At 54.0% G+C, this 20060-nt stretch overlaps 1 protein-coding gene across 2 annotated transcripts in view; it reads left to right on the top strand.

Annotated features, from left to right (window-relative positions):
- Positions 1–6109, top strand: part of LOC133360947 (uncharacterized) — a 29504-nt gene extending 23395 nt beyond the window's left edge. Inside the window, exons 6-9 of one of the 2 annotated variants that reach the window (XM_061579833.1) lie at positions 284–389; positions 1237–1328; positions 3812–3859; positions 5245–6109. In XM_061579833.1, the coding sequence (XP_061435817.1) occupies positions 284–389; positions 1237–1328; positions 3812–3859; positions 5245–5258 (260 nt within the window). In that variant the 3' untranslated portion in view covers positions 5259–6109. The remainder of the gene's footprint in view (positions 1–283; positions 390–1236; positions 1329–3811; positions 3860–5244) is intronic. The other variant, XM_061579835.1, reaches the window with a different exon arrangement.
- Positions 6110–20060: the final 13951 nt, after the last annotated feature.

A 20060-nucleotide genomic window follows, 5' to 3' on the forward strand; every position in this document is an offset into this window, starting at 1 on the left:
CACAGAGAGAGAGAGTGGGTGGGTGGGTGACACAGAGAGAGTGGGTGGGTGGGTGGCACAGAGAGAGAGAGTGGGTGGGTTGGTGGCACAGAGAGAGAGAGTGACGATGTTATGATGACAATATGACCCCAGAGGTGATGTGATCATGACGATGTGAGGCTAGTGGTGGTGGTGATGACGATGTGACGACGATGTGATGATGATGTGATGATGACGTCATGTGATGATGACGTCATGTGATGATGACGACGATGTGATAACGTCGTGATGTCATGTGACCCAGGCTACGAATCCCGTGGCCGGACTCGAGGGTCGTCGTCCTCGTCCCGGGGGGGGAGGGGCCGTGACGGAGGGGGGGGCAGCTACGAACGCAGCAGCCGCAGAGACGGGTACCCCCCCCACCCCCCCACTCGTACCCCCCACACCCCCCACTAATACCCCCCACTAGTACCCCACCTCACCAGCACCCCCCTCAACCCCTCATCCCCTGCCCCTCACCATCACCTCACTGCTCACCACCACCACCTCACCACCACCACCACCAGCTCACCACCACCACCACCACCTCACCACCACCACCTCACCACCACCACCTCACCACCACCACCAGCACCTCACCACCACCACCACCACCTCACCACCACCACCTCACCACCACCACCAGCTCACCACCACCAGCTCACCACCAGCTCACCGCGTGTGTTTGTGTGCCTGTGTGCCTGCGTGCGTGCGTGTGTGTGTGCGCGTGTGTGTGCGTGGGTGTGTGTGTGCGTGTCTGCGTGCATGCGTGTCTGCGTGCATGCGCGTGTGCGGCGTGTGTGTGTGTGTGTGCGCGTGTGCGTGTGTGTGCGCGTGTGCGTGTGTGCGCGTGTGCGTGTGTTCGCGTGTGTGCGTGCGTGTGTGCGTGCATGTGTGGCATGTGTGCGCGCGTGTGTGCGCGCGCGTGTGTGTGCGTGTGGCGTGTGCGTGCGTGTCTGTGTGCGTGTGTCTGTGTGCGTGTGTGTCTGTGTGCGTGTGTGTCTGTGTGCGTGTGTGTCTGTGTGCGTGTGCGTGTGTGCGTGTGTGTGTGTGCGTGTGTGTGTGGTGTGTGTGTCTGTGCGCGTGTGTGCGCGTGTGTGTGCGTGTGCGTGTGTGCGTGTGTGTGTGTGCGTGTGCGCGTGTGTGTGCGTGTGTGTGTGTGCGTGTGTGTGTGTGCGTGTGTGTGTGCGTGTGTGTGCGTGTGGTTGCCCTGCCTAGGGAGCGATCGTCGCACGGCCACAGCGGCAGCAGCGGCGGCAGTGCCAAGCGCGCCGCAGGCGACGACTACGACAGCAGCTACAGCAACTTCGGTGGGTGCAACCACCACCACAACCACCACTACCACCACAACCACCAGTACCACCACCAACACCACAACCACCAGTACAGCCACAACCACTACAACTACCACCACCACCACTACCACCACCAACACCACAACCACCAACACCACAACCACCACTACAGCCACAACCACTACAACTACTACTACCACCACCACAACCACCACCACTACCAACACCACTACCACCACTCCCACCACTACCACCACCACCACTCCCACCACCACTCCCACCACCACAACCACCACTACAACCACAACTACTACCACCACCAACACCACAACCACCACCAACACCACAACCACCACCACTACCACCACCAACACCACAACCACCACCACTACCACCAACACCACCACTACCACCACTACCAACACCACTACCAACACCACCACTACCACCACTTCCACCACCACTACCACCTCCACCACTACTACCACCACCACTAATACCACCACCACCACTACTACCACCACCACTACTACCACCACCACTACTACCACTACCACCTCACTTCACTCAGCCCCAAGGTGCACCTAGCCTGGCACAGGTGCTGTGGTGACGTCACCGTCACTTCGTGGCAAATGGCGACTGTTGTGTGTGTGTGTTATATGATGCCTGTATTCACACACGCGTGTGTGTGTGTTATATGATGCCTGTAATCACACGCGTGTGTGTGTTATATGATGCCTGTAATCACACGCGTGTGTGTGTTATATAATGCCTGTAATCACACGTGTGTGTGTGTTATATGATGCCTGTAATCACACGCGTGTGTGTGTTATATGATGCCTGTATTCACACGCGCGCGCGTGTGTGTGTGTGACTGACTAAATGTGTGTGATTCTCTGCGACTGTCTGTGTGTAACCATCCGTAAGTGACTATCCTGTGTGTGACGATCTGCAGCGGATTGTAAGTGACTGTGTCAGTGACTGTGTAAGTGGGGAGTGGTGGTGCAGCGGTTAGCGCTACGAACCCATGCGACCCGGGTTTCGTTCCCGCTCACAGCCACCAACACCACCGGTGACGATTATCTGAACCGGTCCTGGGCCTCCCCTAGGTCGACTCGGCCTCAACTGAGTACCTGGTGTAGTGGTGGTGTAGTAAACCTCACAGCATGAGGGAGACAAAGGCGGCCGGGCGTGGTGCTGGCCACCCACCCCTCTGTGTGTGTCGCAGCGCCGGCGGCCTTCACAGGCGGCGCTGCTGCTGCTGCTAACAGCACTTGCCCCAGCAGTCCGTGAAGGCTACACGGGGGACCTTTGTTTTGTCAGTGACAAAGTGCCGCCATCGTAGAGACTGTGTTGGGGTTCGATGGCTTCCGTAGAGAGTCGGGGGAGGTTGTCACGTCAACGTGCCAATTCGTTACTAATACAGCGCCAGTGTGGTGTGTAGTGTCGTGTAGAGTGTAGTGTATAGTGTGTGCAGTGTAGTGTGTGCAGTGTAGTGTGTAGTGTGTGCAGTGTAGAGTGTAGTGTGTAGTGTAGTGTGTGCAGTGTAGAGTGTAGTGTGTGTAGAGTGTAGTGTGTATAGTGTGTGCAGTGTAGTGTAGTGTGTGTAGAGTGTAGTGTGTATAGTGTGTGCAGTGTAGTGTGTATAGTGTAGTGTATAGTGCAGTGTATAGTGTGTGAAGTGTAGTGTGTGCATTGTAGTGTGTGTAGTGTAGTCTACTAGTACAGCACCACACTGGTTGGCTGTGTGTTGGAGAGTTAACCCACTACAACATTCACAATTCGTTACTAATACAGCGCCCGTGTGTAGTGTATAGTGTATTGTATAGTGTAGTAGTGTAGTGTATAGTAGTGTAGTGTATTGTATAGTGTAGTAGTGTAGTGTATAGTAGTGTAGTGTATTGTATAGTGTAGTAGTGTAGTGTATAGCAGTGTAGTGTATTGTATAGTGTAGTAGTTTAGAGTGTAGTGTATAGTAGTGTATAGTGTAGTGTAGTCTACTAGTACAGCACCACACCGGTGGCTGCGTGTTGGAAAGCAAATCCACAACATTTGCGGTGCCGAGTGCGACGATTCGTCGGTAATTGCAACCGACATCATCAGGCAGACAGCAGCCGTGGAGACCTCCTCCTCCTCCTGTTCCGCTCCTTGAGCAGAGGGGGTGGAAGCAGATACATGGCCCTGGGTGTCCACTGCCGGGTTGGGTTGCATTGTGATCAACGTACATGGTGCCTGCGCATTGCCCTTGTATCTGCTGTCGCGACGCGTGACTGTGTGTGTGTGCACTGAAATAGTTGTGACGCAGTGACTGTGTCAGTGACTGCGTGTCAGTAACTGTGTGTCAGTGACTGTCAGTGACTCGGTGACTGAGTGACTAAGTGACTGAGTGACTGACTCGGTCATTCGGTCACTTGGTCACTCAGTCACTGAGTGACCGAGTGACTGTGTAAGTGACTAAGTGACTAAGTGACTGGCTGTGTGTCTGCCTGTGCCTGTAGCTGGGTCTGCAGAGGTCGACCCAATAGTCAAGGTAGTCGAGATCCAGGGTGAGTGCGTGTCTGCGTGCGTGCGTGTCTGCGTGCGTGCGTGTCTGCGTGCGTGCGTGTCTGCGTGCGTGCGTGTCTGCGTGCGTGTCTGCGTGCGTGCGTGTCTGCGTGTGTGCGTGTCTGTGTGCGTCGTCTGTGTACGGTGTCTGTGTGTGTGTCTGCGTGTGTGTCTGCGTGCGTGTGTCTGCGTGTGTGTCTGCGTGCGTGTCTGCATGCGTGTCTGCGTGCGTGTGTGTCTGCGTGCGTGTGTGTGTGTGCATGCCAGTGTCTGCGTGCGTCTCTGTGTGTATCGGCGTGTCTGCGCGTATGTCTGTGCGTGTGTGTCTTGTGTGTGTTAGCGCGTGTGTGATTGGGTATCTGTGCGTGTGTTCACGTGCGTGTGTTCACGTGCGTGTGTACACGTGTGTGTGTGTACACGTGCGTGTGTACACGTGTGTGTGAACACGTGTGTGGGGAGCGGTGGCACAGGTTAGCGCTACGAACCCGGCGATCCGAGTTCAGTTCACGGTCACCACCACCGGTGACGATTAATTATCTGAAACCGGTCCTGGCCCTCCCCTCGGTCGAATCGGCCTCAAATGAGTACCTGGTGTAGCGGTGGTGGTGTGGTGGTGGTGTAGCGGTGGTGGTGTAGCGGTGGTGGTGTAGTAAACATCGCAGCACTGGGGGAGACAAAGGTGGCCGGGCGTGGTGGTGCTGGGGCCACCCACCCCCTCTGTGTGTGCCACAGTGCCGGCAGCCTTCACAGACGCTCACAGCACTTGCCCAAAAAATCTGTGAAGGCTACACGGGGCTAGGGGGGACCTTTGCCTTGGTGCGGTGTCCACTGGCCAGAGATTAGCTCTCCGGCGGCGGCGGCGGCAGCAGCAGCAGGTTCTGCTGGAGATGTTGACGACCTCGCCTGGTGCACAGGAAGCCGCCGCAAGGGAGAGAGCCGTCATTGGTGGCCAGGTCGCTCCTGAAATGGAGCCAGTGGGGCCTTAGCTGGTAGATGTGAGGGTGAGCGGGTGGGTGGGTGAGCGGGTGGGTGGGTGAGTGGTTGAGAGAGAGTGGCTGAGTGAGCTGCCTGAGTGAGCTGCCTGAGTGAGTGAGCGAGTGAGCGAGTGAGTGCCTGAGTGAGCGTGGCTGAGTGAGTGGCTGAGTGAGCAAGTGGCTGAGTGAGTGGCTGAGTGAGCGAGCGGCTGAGTGAGCATGTGGCTGCATGAGCGTGGCTGAGTGAGCGAGGCCTGTAGTGGAGGATGGTGGAGGGACGGGGGGGGGGTGGTGGTGGTGGCGGCGGCGAGCGCACTGACAGTGAGAGAGTGGTGAGTGTGAGTGGTGCGCTGCGTCTCTTTGCAAGGTGATCCACTGCTGTCTCCCCCCCCCCCCCCCGCGTGACCCCACAGCGGCCTTCGACTGAGCACCACGGGGGGAGCGAGGGGGGGGGGGCATGGAGCGCAACAAACTCCCCCCCCCCCCCCGGCATCGCCTTCGCTGGCAGGACCCGTTCCCGGATCACGTTCCATGATCCCGTTCCGTGATCCCAATCCTGTTCCGGATCCCGTTCCATGATCCCCGTTCCGTGATCCCGTTCCATGATCCTGTTCCCGGATCCCAATCCTGTCCCGTGATCCTGATCCGGATACCGTTCCGTGATCCCGTTCCGGATCCCGTTCCGTGATCCCGTTCCGGATCCCAATCCCGTTCAAGTTCCAATTCCCAATCCCGTTGGGGATCCTGTTCCCATTCACGATCCCGTTCTGGTTCCGCCCTACTTTGGTAATGAGAGCGGATGGTGGTGGTGGTGGTGAGGGTGGTGGCACCACCACCCTCACCACCGTTGTTGTCGTCGTTGTTGTTATTCGACACACACACAGACACGTACACACACACAGACACGTACACACACACACACACGTACACACACGTACACACACAGACACGTACACACAGACACACACACACACAGACACGTACACACACACAGACACGTACACACACACAGACACGTATACACTCAGACACGTAGACACAGACACGTACACACAGACACAGACACGTACACACACAGACACGTACACACACAGACATGTACACACACAGACACAGTACACACACACACAGTACACACACACAGACACGTACACACACACAGACACGTACACACACACAGACACGTACACACAGACACGTACACACACACAGACACGTACAGACACACATACACGTACAGACACACAGACACGTACACACACACAGTACACACACCCACACACAGTACACACACCCACACACAGTACACACACAGTACACACACACACAGTACACACCCACAGTACACACACAGTACACACACCCACAGTACACACACAGTACACACACACACAGTACACACACCCACAGTACACACAGTACACACACCCACAGTACACACACAGTACACACACCCACAAGACAGGCTGTTGCTGTTGTTGTTACTCCGTGGGGGGGGGGGGGTGGAGTGAATTTTGTTAAAATAAACGCGACGAGTCACAGGGCACCTGGCTGGGCTCAGCTTCTTCGTGGTGCAGACCTCGTGAGCTGCTCACTCACCCGCCCAGCTCACCAACCCACACTCACCCAGCTCACCAACTTACTCACCAACTTACTAACCCACACCCGCCCAGCTCACCAACCCACAACAACAACCGCCATTCGCCACTAAGTGGCAGTGACGTCACCACGACGCTTGTGCCAGGCCAAGTGCACCTTGAGGCTACGTGAAGTGTCGAACGCCCGCTGGCAGGAGGTCACGGGGCAGACCCAGCAGGTGCCATGGGTCGACTGACCGAGATGACTGGCTGATGCACCACCTGTGCCCCCCACTGTACCAACTTGCTGTGCCTTAGCCACCCGGCGCTCCGCTCGCTGTTGTAAGCGTCGCTCCTCCTCCCTCCGTTGTTGTTGGAGGCCGACTGCCTCTGTGATGCCGCCGCCACGAAGCCGTTCAGCAGGCGCCCTAGCTACGACCTCGCCACCACCAAGCGACGGAGCCAACCCCGCGTCCCCCTCACCTCACATGAACACACACGCACGCATTTCCCCCCCCCATAGAGCTCCGAGGGGAAGTCACCTGGCCGACCGGTTTTAATCCGAGAAACCCTTATCGGGATAAACTTTCACGGTTTCCGGTGACCAGGGAATTGGACGACCTCCCCCGATGCTACTTCGCGGCGCTGCGACCGGCATTAAGATTGCAAGGTCGCAGCGAGGGGCCCTTCGGCCACCGCGGGTGAAACGCACCACACACACGCAAGGATCGACGGGGCAAGAATAGGAGCATAGTCGGAGGAAACGCCGCCGCATAATGTGCATAACTACGACAATCCTGCACACCACACACACGCAAGGATCGACAGGGCAAGAATAGGAGCCTAGTCGGAGGAAACGCCGCCACATAATGTGCATAACTGCGACAATCCTGCATAAGAAAGCGATTGAACGGCACCTGCCCCACACATGGTAGGAGGGGGAGTGGAGAGTGCGTGGGAAAAGGGGGGGGGGGCCTGAGTCCGGGAATTAGGATAAAAGGGGGCAAAAACGGGAGATCTGCCTCCCTTACTCCAGCACCAGGCGACAAGACGCTCTCCAGCCCAGCGACCCGGACGTCCGTGAGACGCATCGAGTTACGCTGCGAGCACGGGATCAACGGACCGCCGTGGGCACCTAACAGTGAGTAAGAAGGTGAATTAGGATCATAGCCGATAAATAGGTCCAGGGGTAGTAGAATAGGCCAGCCTCGTCGATTCATACTGATTTAACATCGATTCCCAGGTAGCAAACAATAAATCCTTAATAGCTGATCGTGGCCTCGTGTGATCTCGTTGAGAGGTGTGTCGCGTGTGGAGCTGTGTGTAGGTGTGGAGAGGGTGCTGCGTGTGTGCGCGTACGTTCACTACGTGGAGGATACAGGTGCGCGACTAGGAAAGGGAAGTATCGTGGTAGTGTGAAGGGGACGTAATACCACTCGGTAACTAACTAACCATGCCTACTACCCGGACCCGCGCTGGAGGGGAATCCTCGAGCGACGGCTCCCACCCCACGGGTGAGGAACCCAGCAACGGTTCGCCTAGCAGCGGGGGGGCGAGTAATGATGTCAGCCCGGCCGTTAGCATTATCGAGGGAGGGATCTCGGGGGCCAGCGACCTCGACACCTCCAACTGCCCAGTAGCGTCCTTCACGAGCCTCCTCCACAGAGGCCGATCTTGGCACCGCTGGTACCGGTCATCGGCAAGTCCACTCAGCTCCATGTCCTCCTGCACCACGTCACTCCATCTCTTCTCTAGCCTGTGCCGCGCCCATTTAGCCCCCTAGATCCGGCCGAACAAAAGCTGTTTAGGCATGCGGTGGCTGGGCATGCGGGCTGCATGACCCAGCCAACGCAGCCTTGCCTGCCGGAGGAGCTCACCGATGGGACTTTGACCAGATCTTTTAAGGATTTGTGAGCTCCTCACACAATCCAGCCTGCAAGTTAAACCCAGGATGGATCGTAGGCAGGCCAGCCTAAATGTTTCCAACCGGCGAAGATTCGCCATTAGGGGGGTCCACGTTTCGCAAGCGTAGAGAAGGGTGGGAATGACTGTGGCCGAGAAGACCTGAAGCTTCGTGCGGAGCGTCAGACCAGGTAGCTTCCACACAGCGTTATGCAACCAATGAAAAGATATTGCCGCTCGACTGATTCGGAGTGAGACCTCTGCTGTTAAACTGGAGCCAGTCATAAGCACACTGCCCAGGTATGGGAAACTCTCCACTCTCTCCACAACTGCCCCATCACCGATTGGGAGTTGTGGGGGTGCCCGATGGTACAAAATACCCAGGCAGGTGCTTAGTTTTGGTGGGGTTGATGGTAAGGCCCCACCTCTTAGTGGCACGCTCCAGTCTCAGCAGCAGCGTCTCCAACTCCTCTGAATGAGCAGCTATTACCAAATCATCGGCATACGTAACGTGGTTGACCGATAGGGAGCCATCCCTTGATCGCACCTGGGCGTCGATCAGCCTCCCATTATATCTGTACCAAATGGAAATTCCCCCGGTACAGCTATTGAAGGCTTCACGAACTATGTGGTCAAAATAGATGTTAAATAATGTGGGAGTCAGCAGACATCCCCAAGGTGTACAGGGAAAGGCTCTGACTCCCGGCCACGTAGTTTTACCCGGGCCCGCTCACCATCATGAAGGTCCTTAATGATCATGAGCAGAGGGTCAGGGACTCCGAAAGCACGAAGAACAGCCCAGAGCCCAGGCCTACTGATTGTATCATAGGCCTTGACCAGGTCAATAAAGCAATAATGTAGGTCTTGTTGGAATTCCCTACACCTCTGCTCTAGCAGATGGACAGAAACTATGCCATCCGCGCAGGACCTCCCTTTCCTGAAACCACATTGGGGTTCCGCAAGCCTCTCCTCAGCGTGCCTGGCAAGGCCATGTTGAATAATCCTTGCCAGGACCTTTCCCGGCACACTGAGGAGTGAGATGCCCCTGTAGTTGTTACAGTCTGTGCGGTCCCCCTTCTTAAAGAGGGGGACCACCAGGGCATCCTTCCAATCCTGCGGAACCCGTCCAGTGGTTCAGACTGTTATGATGTCATGTAGGGCAGTCTGTGCACAAACGCCACCCTCCCTCAGCATTTCGCTTGAGAGATCATCTCTGCCCGGTGCCTTTCCTGGTCTCAAACTCTGGATTGCCTTCAGTACTTCCTCAACAGATGGCACCTCAGCCAGCCACTCACAGGGGGTGACTACTTACATTTGAGGCACAGCAGCCTTAGCAGGGTTATCCCCACTTTCCCCACGATGTTTTCCAGGCTGGAGGATTTCCCCTCCCTCAAGACCTCAAATGCTCAGCAAATCTGCAAACCTGTTCCTGGGGGTCAGAGATTGCATCATCGTTCTTTACCCTAATGATGGTAATAGGTGTGGCACTGCAACTTTTTCATGGAATTAAAGAGCGATTTGTGATCGTGGGCCACTGAGGCAGATTCAATCTCCTTCCTCTGTCAGCCAGGGTCTCTGGGGAGGTCTGGACCGTGTACCCAAAGCAGCCATTGCAGCTACATGAGCCACAGTCTTAAACCTCGCCCATTTCCCCTCGACATCTGGAGCAGTGGGGGACGATGCCAATCCCAGCTGCAAGCAATAACGAAATTCTCGCTTGCAACTTTCATCAGCTAGCTGAGACCAGGCCACTGTGGGTTTGAATGAGGTCCCGGGTGTACACCCACCACCGGAGTGGAAGAATAGCAGGCACATCTTACAGATGACTAGTCGATGGTCAGTGGACAGATCAGCTCTACGGTAGGTCCTGGTGTCAAGGACATGGGCCCGCATCTGCACCTCCGTCATTATGTAGTCCAGCAGATGTTCTTGCTTGGACCCGGCATGCATCCATGATGTTGTGTGGATGCGCCGATGCCAGAACAGCGTGTTGGTAATTACAAGCCCATGGGCTGCACAACAAATCTAGCAGCCTCCTACCGTTGTTATTGAGCTGATCTGACCCATGCCTTTCAATCAGTCACCCAACAGGATGACTATCCCAAGGGGCCACTTTAGACAGTACCTGTGACAGGAGGTCATAGAAGGCATCTGACTCATCAGCCTTGCCTGCATCCCTCCGCTGATGTTCATCTTCGGTGAGGACATAAATAACGACCACCACTCCTCACCTCTGGTTGATGGGAAGGCGAGCCCAAAGTAGCCTGGGGCTTACAGCTTCCCACACCTCACCGCCACGCTCCCACGCCCCTTTCATTCTTTTGTTCAGAAGAAGAGCCACTCCCTGTTGTTTGGCAGTCTCCTCATCAGGGCTCCCATAGTGTAAACTTCAGTCTCCTAACTGGTATCATCATCATCCACCAACAAGATGGCGGCCAGCGGCGGTGTGTGAGTGAGCTGTGAGTGTGATTGAGCTGTGTGTGTGACTGAGTGTGAGTGAGCTGTGTGTGTGAGTGAGGCCTAGTTAATAGTGCACGTGGCACAGCCTGAGTGTGGCCTAGTTAATAGTGCACGTGGCACAGCATGAGTGTGGCCTAGTTAATAGTGCACCTGGCACAGCCTGAGTAAGGCCTAGTTAATAGTGCACGTGACACAGCCTGAGTGAGGCCTAGTTAATAGTGCACGTGACACAGCCTGAGTGTGGCCTAGTTAATAGTGCACGTGGCACAGCCTGAGTGTGGCCTAGTTAATAGTGCACGTGGCACAGCCTGAGTGAGGCCTAGTTAATAGTGCACGTGGCACAGCCTGAGTGTGGCCTAGTTAATAGTGCACGTGACACAGCCTGAGTGAGGCCTAGTTAATAGTGCACGTGACACAGCCTGAGTGAGGCCTAGTTAATAGTGCACGTGGCACAGCCTGAGTGTGGCCTAGTTAATAGTGCACGTGACACAGCCTGAGTGAGGCCTAGTTAATATGCCGGCTGTAGCCTCCAGCGAAACGTGGGCTACACGCGTACACACACACACATGGAACACGTCTCGGCAAAAAAGAAACAAATATCCACCGTATCGCCTTAATAGACTGCAGGTTGCAAGTGCTGTTAGCGAGCACTTATACAGGTCGGCACAGCGCACGAGGGGGTGGGTGGCCAGCACCACGCCTGGCCCGTTTGTCTCCCCAGTGGTGATGTTTACTACACGTCACCTGGTTCGCTGTGTTCCTGCCAAGGCAACATTGCCGCAGACCCCAAGTGGTGTTCCTGCCAAGGCAACATTGCCGCGGTCCCCAAACGGTGTTCCTGCCAAGGCAACATTGCCGCGGTCCCCAAGCTGTGTTCCTGCCAAGGCAACATTGCCGCGGTCCCCAAGCTGTGATCCTGCCAAGGCAACATTGCCGCGGTCCCCAAGCTGTGTTCCTGCCAAGGCAACATTGCCGCGGTCCCCAAGCTGTGTTCCTGCCAAGGCAACATTGCCGCGGTCCCCAAGCTGTGTTCCTGCCAAGGCAACATTGCCACGGACCCCAAGCGGTCTTCCTGCCAAGGCAACATTGCCGCGGTCCCCAAGCTGTGTTCCTGCCAAGGCAACATTGCCACAGTCCCCAAGCGGTGTTCCTGCCAAGGCAACATTGCCACGGTCCCCAAGTGGTGTTCCTGCCAAGGCAACATTGCCACGGTCCCCAAGTGGTGTTCCTGCCAAGGCAACATTGCCACGGTCCCCAAGCGGTGTTCCTGCCAAGGCAACATTGCCACGGACCCCAAGTGGTGTTCCTGCCAAGGCAACATTGCCGCGGACCCCAAGCTGTGATCCTGCCAAGGCAACATTGCCACGGTCCCCAAGCTGTGTTCCTGCCAAGGCAACATTGCCACGGTCCCCAAGCTGTGATCCTGCCAAGGCAACATTGCCACGGTCCCCAAGCTGTGATCCTGCCAAGGCAACATTGCCGCGGTCCCCAAGCTGTGATCCTGCCAAGGCAACATTGCCACGGACCCCAAGCTGTGTTCCTGCCAAGGCAACATTGCCGCGGACCCCAAGCTGTGATCCTGCCAAGGCAACATTGCCACGGACCCCAAGCTGTGTTCCTGCCAAGGCAACATTGCCGCGGTCCCCAACCTGTGTTCCTGCCAAGGCAACATTGCCGCGGTCCCCAAGCTGTGTTCCTGCCAAGGCAACATTGCCACGGACCCCAAGCTGTGATCCTGCCAAGGCAACATTGCCACGGACCCCAAGTGGTGTTCCTGCCAAGGCAACATTGCCGCGGTCCCCAAGCTGTGTTCCTGCCAAGGCAACATTGCCGCGGTCCCCAAGCGGTGTTCCTGCCAAGGCAACATTGCCACGGTCCCCAAGCGGTGTTCCTGCCAAGGCAACATTGCCACAGACCCCAAGCGGTGTTCCTGCCAAGGCAACATTGCCGCGGTCCCCAAGCGGTCTTCCTGCCAAGGCAACATTGCCACGGTCCCCCAAGCTGTGTTCCTGCCAAGGCAACATTGCCGCGGACCCCAAGCTGTGTTCCTGCCAAGGCAACATTGCCGCGGACCCCAAGCTGTGTTCTTGCCAAGGCAACATTGCCGCGGTCCCCAAGCTGTGTTCCTGCCAAGGCAACATTGCCGCAGTCCCCAAGCGGTGTTCCTGCCAAGGCAACATTGCCGCGGTCCCCAAGCTGTGTTCCTGCCAAGGCAACATTGCCGCGGTCCCCAAGCTGTGATCCTGCCAAGGCAACATTGCCGCGGTCCCCAAGCTGTGTTCCTGCCAAGGCAACATTGCCGCGGTCCCCAAGCTGTGTTCCTGCCAAGGCAACATTGCCACGGTCCCCAAGCTGTGATCCTGCCAAGGCAACATTGCCACGGTCCCCAAGCTGTGATCCTGCCAAGGCAACATTGCCGCGGTCCCCAAGCTGTGATCCTGCCAAGGCAACATTGCCACGGACCCCAAGCTGTGTTCCTGCCAAGGCAACATTGCCGCGGACCCCAAGCTGTGATCCTGCCAAGGCAACATTGCCACGGACCCCAAGCTGTGTTCCTGCCAAGGCAACATTGCCACGGACCCCAAGCTGTGATCCTGCCAAGGCAACATTGCCGCGGTCCCCAAGCTGTGTTCCTGCCAAGGCAACATTGCCGCGGTCCCCAAGCGGTGTTCCTGCCAAGGCAACATTGCCACGGTCCCCAAGCGGTGTTCCTGCCAAGGCAACATTGCCACAGACCCCAAGCGGTGTTCCTGCCAAGGCAACATTGCCGCGGTCCCCAAGCGGTCTTCCTGCCAAGGCAACATTGCCACGGTCCCCCAAGCTGTGTTCCTGCCAAGGCAACATTGCCGCGGACCCCAAGCTGTGTTCCTGCCAAGGCAACATTGCCGCGGACCCCAAGCTGTGTTCTTGCCAAGGCAACATTGCCGCGGTCCCCAAGCTGTGTTCCTGCCAAGGCAACATTGCCGCAGTCCCCAAGCGGTGTTCCTGCCAAGGCAACATTGCCGCGGTCCCCAAGCTGTGTTCCTGCCAAGGCAACATTGCCGCGGTCCCCAAGCTGTGATCCTGCCAAGGCAACATTGCCGCGGTCCCCAAGCTGTGTTCCTGCCAAGGCAACATTGCCGCGGTCCCCAAGCTGTGTTCCTGCCAAGGCAACATTGCCGCGGTCCCCAAGCTGTGTTCCTGCCAAGGCAACATTGCCGCGGTCCCCAAGCTGTGTTCCTGCCAAGGCAACATTGCCGCGGTCCCCCAAGCTGTGTTCCTGCCAAGGCAACATTGCCGCGGTCCCCAAGCTGTGATCCTGCCAAGGCAACATTGCCACGGTCCCCAAGCTGTGTTCCTGCCAAGACAACATTGCCGCGGACCCCCAAGCTGTGTTCCTGCCAAGGCAACATTGCCGCGGTCCCCAAGCTGTGTTCCTGCCAAGACAACATTGCCGCGGACCCCAAGCTGTGTTCCTGCCAAGGCAACATTGCCGCGGACCCCAAGCTGTGTTCCTGCCAAGGCAACATTGCCGCGGACCCCAAGCTGTGTTCCTGCCAAGACAACATTGCCGCGGTCCCCAAGCTGTGTTCCTGCCAAGACAACATTGCCGCGGACCCCAAGCTGTGTTCCTGCCAAGGCAACATTGCCGCGGACCCCAAGCTGTGTTCCTGCCAAGACAACATTGCCGCGGACCCCAAGCGGTGTTCCTGCCAAGGCAACATTGCCGCGGACCCCAAGCGGTGTTCCCGTCCTCACGCTCCCCCTCTGCTTGCCTAGACGTTTTCTCGCGCTCGGCCTACAAGTGCATCATTATTGATACTGGTAGGAACGAAGTGAACCAGCCTAAAAAAGATTATATCGTCCGTCCGTCCGATGTCCGATTAGGTGTAGCAACATCGCCCCCTACTGCAAACACTTGGCAGGACCCTACAAAAACCTTTAGACTCAGTGACACTTTCCTGGCTAAACAAGTGTAACATTCCCTTATAATTCCCTGAGTTAGCTTTTAATTAATTCTAGATTTGAAGCTTTCGTGACTGCAAGGATTCATATTCTTAGGTTTTTTCGGCAAAGTCACGTAGGTAAAACATCAAAATTAATAAAAATAAATAAAATAAAACAAAAATCACGACGTTTCGGAGGCAACACAAGTCTCCGTCATCAGGTGGGACCGTCACAGCCGGATTAGCTGCATCAAGTGAGGCAATGATTCAAGATGTAATCCCTTATAAGCAAGTTGAAGGGGGGAGGAGAGGGGGGGGCTCATCAGAATGTGGTAGCCAATGAATGGAACGTATCGGGAGGGGGGGCGGGGCTCAAAGACGGCACGGAGTGCCAACGTACAACGCATCGGGAGGGGGAGGGGGGGGCGGGGCCAAAAGGATGCACGACGGCGTGGACGCGGTTGCTGTTGCACAACGCCAACGCATTGGGCAGAGAGGGGGAGGGGAGGCCTGATACACATGATAGAAAAGAACGAAAATGCCCATGTTTATACCAATGCTGGCTGAACAATGAAGAGAGTACTGTTAAACACTGGGGATGTTAACACTCGGTAAAGTAACGTAAGATAGTGCCTGTCAGATAAGATGGTCCAAAAAAGTGTAATTAAGTCTTTTTTGCGTGGTTGATAACATCTTTCCAATGATTACTAAGTTTGTACCCATCATCACGGTTGAAATTATGCCTGTGTTTGTATATTTGTATGGCTTCGTGTACAAACCTTTGATGGTAGCCGGGAGGTTTGCAGAGAACCTTGGTCTCGGAAAAGACAATTTTCTTGAGAGCCCACCGAGTTGTAGCAATGATCGGCAACGGCCGAAGAATCAGTTTTTAATTAAAACATTTAAATTAAAAATTAACTCACAGCGGCCTAAAGCCTACAGCTAGGCCTAAAGCCAAGAACTAGGCCTCAAACTCTCCCTTCGTATCGTACCCCCGCGTGTGTGAAAGGGAGTTAATGTTTAACAATGTTACATTCCCTCATGTTTTTAAATAGAAACATTTACATTTAAAGCTTTTACATAAATAATTACAACATTTAAATTACAAATTAACTCACAGCGGCCTAAAGCCTACAGCTAGGCTTAAAGCCTAGAACTAGGCCTCAAACTCTCCCTTCGTATCGTTCGATTAGGTGTAGCAACATCGCCCCCTACCTCAAACACTTGGCAGGACCCTACAAAAACCTTTACACTCAGTGAGGCTTTCCTGGCTAAACAAGTGTAATAATACATTATGTTTATATTCTTTGGTTATTCGTTCCTACCAGCCCACCCCGCAGGGACCTGTTTTATTTCACGCTTTTATTGAACTCACTTCGCCGCCGTCCACGCGGACGTCCGAAGAAGCGATGAATGGACCGAATAAAGGAAGACATGAAGACGGTCAACGCATCCCCTGAAGATGCCCTGGACCGAGCCAAATGGAGAAGACAATGCCGAAAAGCGGACCCTGCGCCACAGCGGGAACAACGCTAGGAAGAAGATTGAACTCACTTCGTCTGTTGTATCCTCAAAAAGAAATCTTGTAACTCAACTTTTTACACATCGACTGCAAACTTGGTCTAGCTGTGCCACGCTGATGACAACACGATATTCTATCATGAACAGTCCAAAACATATATGTTAAAACTTTTTACACACGTTTATCTAACTTTACGGTATGTGTTGTATCCAAAAATATTGTAACTCAATTTAAACCGTATTCCCAACGTCGTGTCGACTGCAAACTTGGTATAGCGATGTCATACTGATGACAACACGATATTCTATCATTAAAAATATAAAAATATTTATTTATAAACAATCTTTTTAACGGCTCTAATTGTCGACGCTCAACTGACGTTGCCTGTAAATCACCACGTGGTCCCTGACGTCACGGGGAGCCTCGGGGAGCCACGCCCAGGGGGGGGGGCGTGTGGGGGGAGGGGCGATGGGGACAGGGGGAGGGGCGATGGGGGGAGGGGCACAGGGGGAGGGGCAGCTCGGACAGGACATTTCATTAAAGCGTGTCATCGCACTTGCCAGCATCATGTTTGTTGTCCACTCATTGATATGCAAAGTTTTTCTCCAACCCCCTCCCTCTCTCTGCCTCCGCCCCCCTCTGTCTATTTAAGGCCACCCCACAGAGACGATCACCCCTCTCTGTACCTGTGTTGCTCTGTTGTATATGTTGGGTTATGAAATTTGTTATGTTGTATGCGTGCGTGGGTGAAATTATTATGTTGTATATGTGGGTTATGAATATTCAGTGAAAATAATAATAATTAAATGAAATTTGGCCAAATGTGTAATTATCCGGAAATATGTTAATTTATGTAATTACGCACATTTTAATTATGCCAATTCGAGAGGTAATCGTATTAATTATGCGAGTGGGTGTAATTATGATAATGCAAGTCGTTATGATAACCAGACCCCGCCTCGGTGACGAGGGTGGGTTATGATCGGAATAAGGCAATTAATCGTATGCGGTTATGCAGGTGTGGTGTAAGTATGCAAGATTAACTTAGATTAACTCGGCATCGTTGTCTAGGTTCGTCTCATTCTCGCTTTAACATTCCCAGAGTGTGTATTCGTGGTTATATTTAGGTCACCAAGTTTACCCCGTTATCGCTTTAACATTTACTGAGTATGTATTAGTGTGTTTATTAAGGTCACCAAGTTCAGATCTCAACGCGGAAGCAGATCTTATGCATAGATTTCAGGAAAGAATCACACAACCACTTCTGTATTGATCAATTTATTACTAATTCAACCTTAACTATGATATAGTATGCGAACTCTCAATCCCGGAACGTCAACACGGCATCAATACAGTATCATCAACGATTGTCTGATTTCACTTTGACAACGGCACATGGATCCCGCATAACGCGATGGTTGTTAGTGAGAGAGAGAGTCGTTAACACATGCAAATACTATGCTAAGAAAACCTTAACGTTAATGAATGATTATACTCAATATTGTTCATAACGCGATGGTTGTTAGTGAGAGAGAGAGTCGTTAAAATATGCAAATACTATGCTAAGAAAACCTTAACGTTAATGAATGATTATACTCAATATTGTTCACGCAGTACCGCACTCCTTATTGATCATACGCAACCCTTATCACGTTGTTAACACCTTGGGTCACGGAACAGTTGAATATTCTGTAGAGGATGCGAGTACGTGCGGCGATTATGACTGAAAGATACTTGAAAGATTATACGGCGATAAGAAAACACAATCAAAAACAGTTATTATTCTTAAAGGCACCAATCTCAACAGATACATCGGCAGGTTATCTGACCACAGAACGGCTCGGAGTGAGGGCCTGCGACGGTGCTCCTTTTCCGAAGATCGTTATCTTATACCAAGTTTACTAATTGGGGACCAGATCACCTGCTAAGGATCCGGTGGGCCACCACTCCCCACGTGAGCGTGGCTCGGCGGAAGGAGGTGCCAAGAATCAGTTCGTATTGATGGATCTGTTGGGAATTTATGCGATTAAGAGTACAGCCCACTAAATATTAAAGATAAAAATTACGAATACTCTTATAAACGACGGAACGACGGATGGCCATCACTCGGTCTCGTTGTGATGCCTTCCCAGCCACGGATGGCTTATGGGTTCGAGTGTGTTTGAGTGGTAAGAGTTGTCTTGAACAGTCAGAGTTCGGAGTCGATTCTTTATGTCAAACAGACGCCTGGTGGTCGTGTGGTGAGGGGGCGGTGCGCGTCATACGTATCAGTCGCTCCCCTGTCGGACGGCTGTTGATACGCTGTCGCAGTTCGGAACTCGGTCGGTAGGTGGCGCCCACAACTCGCTCGTAGCGTGCAGCGCTGGATCGTCGCCAAACCGCGACGCTCACCACTCCGGCGGCAGCGGAGACCTCCGGCTCGGCAGAGGTTGACGAGCTGAAGATGAGTCGAGCCGACCCGCTGGTCGCAGCTCGCTCCTGAGTCGACCCTCCCGGTCGAGCTCGCTCCTGGGTCGACCCGCTGGTCGCGCTCCTGAGTCGACCCTCTGGTCGCACTCCTGAGTGGACCCGCTGGTCGCACTCCTGAGTGGACCCACTCTGGTCGCACTCGTTCCTGAGTCGACCCTCCCGTCGCACTCCTGAGTGGACCCGCTGGTCGCACTCGCTCCTGAGTCGACCCTCCCGTCGCACTCCTGAGTGGACCCGCTGGTCGCACTCGCTCCTGAGTCGACCCTCCCGTCGCACTGGTTTCCAATGCTCAGGATCCGTTCCTTTATGCCGAAAAATCTCCCTGGATCCCGCCCACAAGGCGGGACTTCTTTCGATTTTTGCTGTGTCAGGATCTGTCCGTAGGCAGGTGTGTCCATGTGTGTGTCCGTACGTCCGTATGTCCTTGTGTGCATCACCCACGATATATTCCGTTGTCACACTCCCTCCATAAACCCACGAGCAAACAATCAGATGTTACAAATTGCCTCGAAGTCGTCTCTCTGTCTGGGTGCAATATTATCTCTTGTCTGGCCTTCTTCATGAACCCAAAACACAGACGTTACAAATCGTCTCATAGGCGTCTTTGTTCGTGTTGCACAACCTGGAGGGAGGGGCAACACTCTCTCCGACCCGGCGCACAAAGAAATGGTTAAAAAGTTTTAAGTTAACATTTGTCCCTTACTATTTCACAGTTATGATTCTGTCTGTAACCTAAGGTCTGTCGTTTCCCATCGTGGTGCTTGACTCAAGTGGAGGTGTTTCCCCGAGCGTATACACACTCCTATCCCGCGCTGCGGGGATACAAAGACGGCCGGGATCTCCCTTTCTCTCCGACCCTGGGTTTAACATCGTTTTTTTTTATTATGTATTCATATTCGACCTGGTGGTGATTCATCCCGTTATCCTGGCTTTTCCATAAGTTTTACTTTTGTCTTTTCATGCATATGCTTATTACTATTAATTTATTTCCGATATCTTAGGTTAAGGGGTAAGTTTCTTGATCCTAGGAATTCGTATTCCTTGGTGCCTGCATGGTTATATAAGCGGAATATAGTTTACGGTGAATAGCGTTAACATTGATGTTATGTGCGATATGTATTGTGATGTCTTTAACTTAACTTGTTTGTCAGAGCTTTACTGACACGAAGTTGCATTTCATAGCCCCGCAGTCTTTGCCCCACCCTATCTCTGCTCGCCGTGGTTGTTGCCGTCCAGCTGAGCCGTTAACTCAAGGCCTCATTAATTTCCGTCACTCCTGAGTAGGTGAGGGCGGTTGAACCTTGGAGTCAGTTCTGGTTTTTGTCTGCCTGCTTCTTCTTGTGTCCCCTGACCCCGGGAGTTATTATTCTACT

The sequence above is a fragment of the Lethenteron reissneri genome, chromosome 70 (genome assembly GCF_015708825.2).
Source record: "Lethenteron reissneri isolate LAM-NWPU_2019-01 chromosome 70, ASM1570882v1, whole genome shotgun sequence".
NCBI classification, from domain to species: domain Eukaryota; kingdom Metazoa; phylum Chordata; class Hyperoartia; order Petromyzontiformes; family Petromyzontidae; genus Lethenteron; species Lethenteron reissneri.